The sequence below is a fragment of the Acomys russatus genome, chromosome 5 (genome assembly GCF_903995435.1).
Source record: "Acomys russatus chromosome 5, mAcoRus1.1, whole genome shotgun sequence".
Taxonomy (NCBI): domain Eukaryota; kingdom Metazoa; phylum Chordata; class Mammalia; order Rodentia; family Muridae; genus Acomys; species Acomys russatus.
In genome coordinates this window covers 29,179,468-29,189,733 of record NC_067141.1, presented here as the reverse complement: position 1 = coordinate 29,189,733, position 10,266 = coordinate 29,179,468, and the positions used below count along the sequence as shown (strand labels likewise).

At 57.4% G+C, this 10,266-nt stretch overlaps 2 protein-coding genes across 6 annotated transcripts; one reads left to right on the top strand and one right to left on the bottom strand.

The window, feature by feature from the left end:
- Nucleotides 1-109: 109 nt before the first annotated feature.
- LOC127189289 (peptidyl-prolyl cis-trans isomerase FKBP2) lies at nt 110-2,826 on the top strand. Of its 5 annotated transcripts, none has more exons than XM_051146011.1 (6): nt 110-248; nt 1,493-1,661; nt 1,968-2,080; nt 2,194-2,240; nt 2,544-2,579; nt 2,661-2,823. In XM_051146011.1, exons 1-6 carry the CDS (start codon nt 151-153, stop codon nt 2,720-2,722), a joined length of 525 nt encoding a protein of 174 aa, XP_051001968.1. In that variant the 5' UTR covers nt 110-150; the 3' UTR covers nt 2,723-2,823. The 5 variants fall into 5 exon arrangements, 4 of the variants coding, with proteins under 4 accessions (XP_051001968.1, XP_051001967.1, XP_051001970.1 ...); XM_051146010.1 differs by lacking the exon at nt 110-248 and adding an exon at nt 377-1,029 and having other exon boundaries at nt 2,661-2,826; XM_051146013.1 differs by lacking the exon at nt 110-248 and adding an exon at nt 759-1,069 and having other exon boundaries at nt 2,661-2,825.
- A 673-nt stretch (nt 2,827-3,499) lies between these two features.
- Nucleotides 3,500-5,497, bottom strand: Ppp1r14b (protein phosphatase 1 regulatory inhibitor subunit 14B). Its single transcript, XM_051146009.1, is given in 5 exon segments — nt 3,500-3,568; nt 3,678-3,710; nt 3,912-3,995; nt 5,073-5,461; nt 5,464-5,497. Coding segments are annotated over 5 exon segments (609 nt in total).
- Nucleotides 5,498-10,266: the final 4,769 nt, after the last annotated feature.

The following is a 10,266-nucleotide window of genomic DNA, read 5'->3' as shown; positions in this document are numbered from 1 at the left end:
GAACCACCTTCTGTCTTTTAGAAACCACGTTTTACCAAACCCAACAGGTGACCCGACCGCCGGAAGTGACGTTTTAAAATATAACTTAGGAGGCGGGGCCAACCGAGAAGCCACGCCCTGAGAGTGCCCCAGCGGGTTTTGGACGGTCCAATGAGAGCGGGCAGCGTGTCCCGCCCTGTAGCGACGAGGACGCGCCTGCGCAGAGGTGACAGCTCGAGCGGGATTGGCTCCGGGGGCGCGGTGAGGAGGTGAGCGGGGGGCCACAGCCCGGGCTGGGTGATCCGGGTGCAGGAGGGTAGTCTGGGGCAGGCCAGTCCGAAGCGGGCCGGAATCTGCGTGCCAGCGAGGGATAACAGACGAGGAAATTGGGGCTAGGGTCCGGCGGCTGGCAATGCCGCAGGGGGCGGGCTCACATGCCGTACGGGGCGGAGCCCTGGGGCTCGGGGCGGGACGCGGGACAGCGGTGGGAAGAACAACGGAGCCGGTGAGGGTGGAGGGCGGAACTAAGTGTTCTGTAGCTGGGTTAGGAGGTCTGGGGGGCGGGGTCTGGCCTTTAGAGGAGGAGCTGGAGCAGGTGGAAGGTGGAGCCTTGGGGTCGGAGACTGAGGGCGTGGGATCCCAGGCGTTAGAGGCGGGGCTTCAGCCAGTGGCAGGCGTGGCCCCTGTTCAGAAGCGGCCTAGCATTACTGAGGGCGGGGTTGTAAGTCAGGGGGCGGAGCCAAGCGTCCTAAGGGGTGGGGCTAGGGAACCTTGCGAAGAGCCAAGCCTGAGTAATGGCCAGAGGCGTCCACGGGGGGGCGGTCTTCGTGGTGGCCGCGCCTGGGGTCGCGGTAGACCGAGAACTCCCCCTGGAGAGGTTGTGTGGGTGGAGCGGGCGCGGCGCCCCGCTGACTCGAGCCCAGTCTGGGTGCCTCGGAGGCCCCCGAGAGCTCAGAGCTGGGGGGGAGCCCCTGGTGGAGGAGGCACGGAACCGGGATGGGGGATGCCTCCGGAGGACCGTGCCTCCCCAGAGCCGCCTAGCGGAGATGTGTGGGTACCTCGGGGCCGGCCACCTCCAGCCGCCGCAGAGGTGTGGGTGTGCTGGACAGGGGGCAGCTGGGTGTGGCGGGAGTGGGGTCGTCCGGTGGGGACAAATCCGGTGCAACCAGATAGGGTTTGGACTTTACGTAAAGGGACTGGCGGGAACTGAAAAACGGAAATGGGGACTGGGAGGGAGAGAAGGTCTGGTAGTGAGCAAAGGGACGGGGCCCTGGCTGCTGTGGCCTCCCCTGACTCCCTCCCCTCGCTGCTGGGGTCCTCGGCCAAGCCCCCTTCTCACTGGACTGGTAAGTGTGGCCGAAGAGCCCAGGGGAGAGGGTGGTGACCGGGGACAGTGGGATTCCCCAGAACAGGCAAGAAGATACAATGGGGATGACATTGGCTTAAGTTCCATGATGCCCTCTACCCCCCCCCCCCCCGTTTTGGTCGGGGATGGGGTGGCCTGTGCCTACAGAGACATGAGGCTGAGCTGGGTCCTGACAATACTGTCCATTTGCCTGAGTGCCCTGGCCACAGCCACGGGGGCAGAAGGCAAACGGAAGCTGCAGATCGGAGTGAAGAAACGCGTGGACCACTGCCCCATCAAGTCTAGAAAGGGAGATGTCTTACACATGCATTACACGGTATGTGTCAGGGTGGATCTTCTGGGATCCAGAAAGGACTCTGGAATCTCATTCTTTCCCCAATTGTGTAGATGACCTTGAGCACACCACCGCTTGTCCTCTGAGCTCTTTTCCATGGTTCCCCATGCCTTTCCCTTTCCGTTTAGATGCCAGCACGTACATTACTGTACATGAGCTACCCAAGGCATTTTACCTTTTAAGGAAGGTGACCACCAATGCTATGGTGACCACCTTGAGAAAAGTGGGGTGGAAGGGAGTTCTGGAATGCTCACCTCTCTCCTTACTAGTTTTCCCATGGTCTCACAGGGGAAGCTAGAAGATGGGACAGAGTTTGACAGCAGCCTACCACAGAACCAGCCCTTTGTTTTCTCCCTTGGCACTGGCCAGGTCATCAAGGGCTGGGACCAGGGGCTGCTGGGGTAAGTCTGGGGTACATGTTGCAGTGATCCAGGAAGTGAGCTGTGGGTGAAAGGCCCAGTTGTGGGGCAGGGGGTCTGGGTGCCTCACGTGCTGAGCCAACATCATCCTGCAGGATGTGTGAAGGGGAGAAGCGGAAGCTGGTGATCCCATCTGAGCTGGGTAAGAGGCCCTTGGGGTTGGGTGGGTGATGGGGGAAGGGAAGGTGGGCTGCACCTAAAGATGGGCTAAAGCTTCTTCAGCTTTATTGGTCCCCACCCTATCTAGTCACTGCGATATACGCCACTTCCAAGTCCGACTTGTGTTTAGCAGCCAGGATTGGGCAAGGCTTGCATTCGGCTGTAGTTCTTTGGTGTCCCAGCCTTCACCACACCTTCCATTTCTCCCTACGGCAGAATTATCCTTTATGTGGGCTAGAAGGGAGCTAGCCACAACTTATTTAATATCTTTGTGTATTTTTGACAGGGTATGGAGAGCGGGGAGCTCCCCCAAAGATCCCAGGTAATATACCCTTAATACCCCCTCCACCCCATCACTTTCCTAGGGCCCCATGTCCCAGTCTGACCACACTTATCCCTCCAGGTGGAGCAACCCTGGTGTTTGAGGTGGAGCTGCTCAAGATTGAGCGACGTTCAGAACTGTAGCGGGCTGCAGAGGGGTAGGAGGCCCCTGTCGGGGACCAGACTGTTTTAAAACAAAACAAACAAACAAAAAAGCCTTTAAAACCCAAGAGTGAGTCTGTGTTTCTTTGTGGATCCTAAGAGACTTAAATTATGACTTGCGCTCCAGCGTTGGGGAATAGCTCCGGAGTGGAGCACTGGTCTAACGGGAGTGAGGCCCACGGTGGATCCTCAGCATGGGAGAAAACAAAACCAGCTCCAGTCTCATCTTCCTTTCCTTGATACAGAGCCCTGAGGTCTAGCTTCAACCAAGCAACCTGGAGACCCTTGCCCAGTGTGGTAAAACACTTTCAGGACTGCTGGTAGCAACACAGTTCCCTAGCCACTTAGAATACCGATCTGGGAGCCAGCATGTGTTATCACCATGGCTACATGGCCTGCAAGAAGGCCTGTGGTCACCTGGGGAGTAGCTGAGCTGGTGACAATTGTAGAGCAGTATTGTCCCCTGTAAAAGACCAGCCAAGCCTGTTAGCTGCTCCAAAGGTGTATCCTAGCTTTATTTTTAAAGGGCCTGCGCCGCAGAGTCAATATAAAAACACAAAAAGTCCCATCAGTTTAATAACAATAAAAAACCCCCAAAATGGAAAACTGAGGTCAAGGGAAGTGGCCCCTAGGCAGGGGCATAGGGATCCCTGCTCATGGCACCAGGCCTGGCTGCAGGGTCCCCCCGTATTGCTGTTGCTACGAGGTTGGGAAGCAGCGATTGTCCTGAGGGAGTCACGGTCATCTGAGTCAGGACCCTTACTTCTTCTGGGGTGTGCTCAGTTTCTGCATGCCCCGGATCTTGTCCAGCAGGCCAGAGATGAAGGCCTAGATAGGAAGGCGGGAGTGGGGGTGGGGGCTGTTAGAGAGGCCAGGATCCTAGGTGATCATCTGCCAAACATACATGCCCACCCTTGGGTCAGGGAAAATGACTTACCTCAGTGGGTTTGTAACAGTCAACTAGCAGCTCCTGGTGAGGGAGAACACAGTAAGTTCTTGGGGACACGGGCTCACTGTTCACTCATGTTCTCTCCCCCAAGAGACTGAGGCCGCTTAGGAACATGTTCCATGAGCCTTGTTTTTCCAGAGGCAGAAGATGACCCAAACCAAGGTATGGCTCCAGGGCCAAGCTTCCCCACGGGCAGCCCTCCACTAGATGACCTCGGCTTACCTTGACTCTAGCAGCCCGGGTATCATCACTTTCCATGTCCAAGAGTTCATCCACATCTATCTCGAGCTCTGGGATCTCCTCTTCCTGGGGTGGGGGTAGGGGTTGGGAAGGACGACAGACAAGAGCCTCAGCCAGGAGAGGGGGTGGAGAGTCCTCCCTGCCCAACTCAAAACCAGCCCAGCCCTCCTTGCCCGGCAGAAGACAGCTGCTCTAAGAAGGAAAACAGATCACGTCTGTGCCAAGGCAAATTGCCCAATGAGGGGGAACTTCCTGTCCCTGCCAGTGGGCACCAGGGGCGCCAGACAGACAGGGCTGGGGATCTTGGGCTGTGAACCTAGCAGATGTGCTTTCTCAGCATCCGGGACCTCTAGCTCACTAGAGCACTGGTAGGGCCAGCTGTCCCAATTCATCACAGCCCCCTCCCCTCCCCCAAACACCTGTCACAGCTTCCTGGGAGGGAGGAGGAAGTGAGGGTGAAGGGTCAATGGGAAAGACTCATGCTTGATAAAGGGGAAACAAAGAGCCCATGCTTTGAGAAGAAAAGGGTACAAGCCTCCTGCCCTAAGGTGCAGCTATCACACTTAGAGCCAGCTGCATTCCCGGGCTGGGCTAGGATAGGCATCACAGGGCAAGCCCACTCCTCCACCCTACCCCTGGGGGCCTGAGTCACCATCTGAACAAGCAAGGGAGTCATGGGGTGGAGAACCAGAGCCCGGAAAGCTGGCTAACCTGTCTCCACAGGCAGACGAATGGCAGGCTAGCCCACTAGAACAACTCAGATCCTTTATGACACTCGAAACAGTTACAGTTCTGCCTTTCGGCTAGTGTCTATGCGAGCCCCGACTAGACTAAGCATTAGACCTTTCACGTCAGCCCAAGCTATACCCCTGCCTCCAGTCCCAGGCCAGGCTAGCTATTCCTTCTAGGCTAGGGGAGGACACCACGCTTAACCTGGGTCAGTACCACGAAGGACGCAAGGTCCGGGGCAGCGGAGAAAGCTAGAGTGACTTAGGTCAGGCAAGAAAAAGCGCACTGGGGCAGCGAGTGTTAAGACGGGTGGCTTAGCCGTTGAGCTCCCACTACTGTTGTGACTGACTAGAGTTTCCCGGCGGACAGTCTAAGGTCCGATTTTAGGGTATCGGCGCGGGGTGGGGAGCAAACCTGGCAGTCGTAGAGACGCGTGAGCTGTTCTAAGATCCACTCCTCCAGGTTGAGGCGCTTCCGTAGCTCTTTGCGGTCGTACTTGACGGTGACCTTCCCTTGCCGTCTCACCGGGCCATCGTCATCCGCGCCCCCCGGGCCTTCGCCTGCGGCCCCAGGGGGGCTCTGGAAGTAGACTCGGGGCCCTGTGCTGCCACTGCCCGGCCCGGGGGCCGGAGCGGCCAACGCCGCGCCCCCCGCGGGGCCGCTGTCCGCCATGGCGGCCGCCGGGGCCACGTGCGCGCTCGGGCCCCTCCCTGCGCCGCCGCCTCCCGGACGCCCGCCGGCTGGCTCCGGGCCGCAGGCTCCGGTTAGCTCGCGGGCTACGCTCCGCGCGGCTCCGCGGCGAGGGCGGCGGCGGGGGCGCCCGGGGGCAGCTGCAGCATGCGGAGCCCCCGGGCTTGGCCTGGCCGCGCCCCGCCCCCTCCCCACCGATCCGCCCGCCCTTTGTCCCCCGCGGCCGCCGCCCGAGCAGCCGCCGATGCCGCTTTCTCTGTCTTGCTCTCTTCTCCCGCCCCCCGACCACACCCCCTTAAAGGGCCAGCCCCACTTCAGAGCCCCCCCCCCCAACCCCGCCTCCTGAAAGGGGATAGGGGAGGATCTACTTTGCAGCGTCCTAGGCTGTCTGTCCCGTCTCTTTTAACTTAACTTCTGGTCCCAAATCTAGACTTCTAGGTGCCCGGTGCCTGGATCTGCACGCCTGCTAGGACCACAGTCTTCTTCTGACACTGTGTCATTCTGTCACTGAGGCGCAAACAGAGGCGGGTTAGGCACGAGGCCGAGTGGGCGCAGATCCAGCGAGGAACGTGCGAGACCCTTGGTCAGCAAGGAGCGAGAGGACTTCCGCGCGCGGGTCGACACGTGGACAAGGGCTTCCGGGGATAGGGGGTGTGCAAAGGCGTCTACGCACTGCCCAGGTGCCAGGCGCCCTACTCGGTTGGGTCTCACGCCCCTCAAGGAGGAGTCGGGGTTGGGGCGTGTAGAGCTAGCCGTTTGGCTTACAATAGCCAGGACCTGGGACGACCACCGCCCACCGGCTGAGATGGCGGCGCGCTAGGCATTGTGGGCAATGTAGTCCGTTGCTCTACGATGTTGTCCCTCCCAGCTGCCCAGCCCGCCGCGAAGTGCAAACTTGTTTGGGGCGCACCCCTCCGGGCTAGCTGGGTTGGGTTGGGCGTGGCCCTGAGCACCCTGCAGCTTGAGCGTGTGCAAAGTAGGAAACTCGGTGCTAAGAGCTAGCACGTGGGGAAGCCAAAACTCATGATTATAAAAGAAATATCAGTTGACCCCAAATGAACGTTTATCCGGACCCCTGCCCGGCCTGCTCCGCTGTCTGGGCAGCAAGCTATTTCTCTCAATAGCTCCTCCAACTTTCGCACTTTAGGAAGCCACGTTCCTTTCTTTACTCTGCCTGCATCTTGAAACTGTTTCGTTCGTTCATTTTTCTTTCTTCTAGACAGCGAGTTTTGGTGGCCGAGAGCTCTGAGGACCTTGTTTGCTGGTACACCTTGTTTGCTTGTCAAACCCAAGGCCTTAGGAAGCTGTCAGATCCCTACAGAACCCCAGCTCCTAAAACTCTTCAGACTTAAGTAGATGACTATATTGTGCTGACTTGAACCGACGCCTGTGAAAGAAGAATGGCTTTCCTCTGAAGGCTATGGGGACCGTCAACCAGGAAAGCCCACGGGGACTTCACTGGTGACAGCACAGAGTTAAGTCAAATACATGGGGGTTTGGGATTTTTGAGGCCAGGCTGTGTGACACACACCTCAACACACTTAAGGCAGAGTTTCTACTAGTGCCCTGTCCCCACCCCATCTTATACCACCCAAGGAGGTCGTATTGCAATTTCTGGATGTCTCTATGGCTGGCTTACCCTCTTTAGTTCCAAATAACCTCAAGATTACAGGCACAGCAGGTCCTCACCCCAGTGTTTTGGAGAAAAAAACCCTTGAGAAGGTGGAGTTCAGAGAGGTAAGTTTGGCCTAGGATCGCAGTTGGTACTGCATTCAGACTCAGGAGGTTAGGCTCCTCCTTTGTGCTGCTTTTTTTTTTTTAGGTGATTTTATTTTATGTGTATGTTATGACTGTTTAGTCTGCATGTATGTAGGTGTACCACCATGTGCTTGTGGAAGTAAGAAGAAAGCTCTGAATTCCCTGGAACTGGGGTTATGGATGGTTCTCAGCCACTATATGGGTGCTGAGAATTGAACCTGGGTTCTCTGCAGGAGCAAGTGTTCTTAGCTGCCGAGGCATCTCTCTAGACCCCTTGATGCTATTTTTGGAGAGAAACCACAAAGGCTAGGGATATAGGTCAGGGGCAGAGCATTTGCCTAGCATGTGCAAGGGCGTGGGTTTGATTCCCAGCACGGTAAAAATAAAATAAGGGCATCAAGTCTGGGGAGGTAGCTCACTCCCTTGGTGCAGTGTTTGCCCAGCATGCACAATGCCTTAGGCTTCATCTCCAGTGCCACACACAATTGTCTATGGTGGTGCACACTTGTAATCACACTTGTGGAGGCAAGAGGATTGGAAGTTCAAAGTCTTCCTTGGCTACTTAGTGAGTTTGAAACCAGCCTGGGATACAGGAGACAAGAAGTAAATAAATAAGTAAAATGAGAAGGGAGGCTAGGGGTGGTGTTTGTGTGTGAGGGTGGGAAGCGAGCCGCTCACTGAGGAGACTGGCTGGGGCCAGATTCCCCTGGTGCTCAGGAGGGGAAGCACTGGAGTAAACGGACGCCCCCACCCTACCCCACCCCTGCCTCCCACCAGCACCCCAGCCCATTGCCTGACATTAGCTTACTTTCAGCTAGCCTGTGGGGCTGGGTAGGTTGGTTTCTGCTGTTGCCCTGTAGGGCATGTCAAGCCTGACCTCCTTCCATGCCTGAACTAATAGGACAGTCACTTTTCCCAGGACCAGATTTCCTGCATGCCCAACTCACCCCAGCAAGGGCAGGGCACTTCGTTTTGAACCCCAGCATTGGTTGGTTTGTGCCTTGCAGGAACTCGTGGATTAAAGATACTTTAATGGTTGCTAGTGCCCAACAGATATGGAGAGTGGAGCCTATGACTCTGAAGACCTTTAGCCCCCTCTGTGCCTGCAAGGTGAGGCTACTGAGCACGGACTTTGCCGGCCCTTGATCTTCACGGTTGATGTGAAAGTCTCCAGTTTGCTTCAAATGCCAGGTTTTCACAGAGGCATGGCCATCCTGCTTTTCCCTCTGGCCACCTCCTGTGTCATCCCCAGGGCATCCTTGTTTTGTTGGGGATGGCTGCTCCGTCTTGTCTCTCCCTATGGCCAGTCACTGTGAGAAGAAACATGGGTATGCTGGCCTGCAGCTTTCTTGAAATGTGGGCTGCTTCAACAGAACCCTAGCCTTGGAGCACAAGGGGTTGGATTCAAGTCCTGACTCTGCCCAGGAAGTGGGCAGCTCACTCACATGTGCCAGGAGCCTCTCTACCAGGAGGCAGAGAATCCTGACCTCCCTGTGACCCAGAGCTCAGGTCCGGGAGCTTTATCCTGCTATGCTCACCCACCAGCCCTCCTAGGACTGGAGTGTGCCTAGCCTCTCCTCCAGCCTTGGGCTGGAGCTTCCCTTCCCATGCTCCACTTTTTCCAGGGTGATGTGGCCCCCTCCCACCAGCATGCAGCTTAAGGATGCTTGCTGCACCTCCCTTAAGCAGAGGCCCTGGGGAGGGACCCGTGGGCCCAGACCAATCCCTTAATCAAGGGTAGAGGCCGGAAAAGGCTGCTTTCGTCCCCCATTACTGCTTGCCGAGAAGCTCTATTACCATTTCAGAGCTGGAAGAAAGCATTCAAGGAGGAGGAAGGAGGCTTCTAATGGGGGGCTGCCCAGCCTCAAGAGATTAGCGGTGGGGGAAGAAGAGGGCTTGGCCCAACAAACAGCTTCCATCCTGTTTTCCAAAGACCTGCTTCCAGAAGCTTCTGGAAAGGCCTCCTTGCAGAAGGCCTGAGGTTCAGGCCCTGACTCCAGGTCCTCCTGACCCTAGGGTTGGTGAGCAGGGTCCCCTGGGCCAGCGCCGGTCCTTTTGTTCATCTTTTCCCCTGACATTGCCACAGATTTCTTTCCTAGCTGTCTCATTACTTAGAGAGGGGTGTGTGTGTTTATTCCACCCTGACAACCAGCGTCTGCACAAAGAGGGAGTCCTGGATTTAAACCCAAACCTGTGGGTCCAGAGACCAACCTCCACCCTGAGTGGTTCTATCCTCTGCAGAAGGTTGGCAGTGCTTGGAGCTCTGAAAGGGTAACCCTTTTATAGCCCTGTGAGAGAGGATGAGGAGAATCACAGGCCTGCACCGCCCCCCCCCCCATTTTTCCTCCTGCAGAGCCGGGAGCAGAGGCAGGAAGTCAGAATGAGGGGTAAAATCCTCTCAGGAAGCTGTGTGACCTTGGGCAAGTCCCTTCCCCGCTCTGGGCCTCACTTGGAGATAATCATCTTACCACTGCACAAGGCCATAACCAAAGACGAGACTCATTAGGTTTGCCGCCATTATGGTGACGATATGGAGAACAGCCAGTGCCAGGCAAGGCTCCCCTTGAGGCCCGAGAGCCTGGGGCAAAGGCGCCGGTAGGGAGGCTCCTCCCTCGCTGACCCTCCTCCCCCAACAAGAGCCAGCTCCAACTCTTTCTGGGTTTCTAGGTGACTTGGCTGGCCCCTCTGGATGAGTTCTACTTTAAACTTGCTGCTGCTGCCTCTTCTGTATTGGGGGGGCTCCCACAGGGGCCCCCAGGCAGGAGCCTCCCCCCAGCCAAGCCCTGCGGGAGGGGCTGCAGCCCCCACCCCTGCCGGTGCCCATGCGCCTGCCCCTTCTGTTCCTCCGAACACTGGAACACAGATTTCAGGGCACCTGCAGTGGGCCAGACGCCGCACAACCCTTCCTTTGGGGACACCCACGAGGCTTCTGCCTCCTCTGGGCAAACAACCATCCTTCACTTTGCAGTTTTCAGCTAAGAGGCTCACAGAGACTGGCTCCCTTCACAGGGTCAGCAGCGCAGGAACTGCGCCAAGGTTTTCTCTGGAAAGCCAGGATGCTTGGGTCCTCAAAGGAGGTGGCAGCTCTGGGCCTCCAGGGGTAGGGACGGGGGGGGGGTGGGAGGGGGAGGAAGGGCGCCTGCCGGCGGGAGGCCCATTA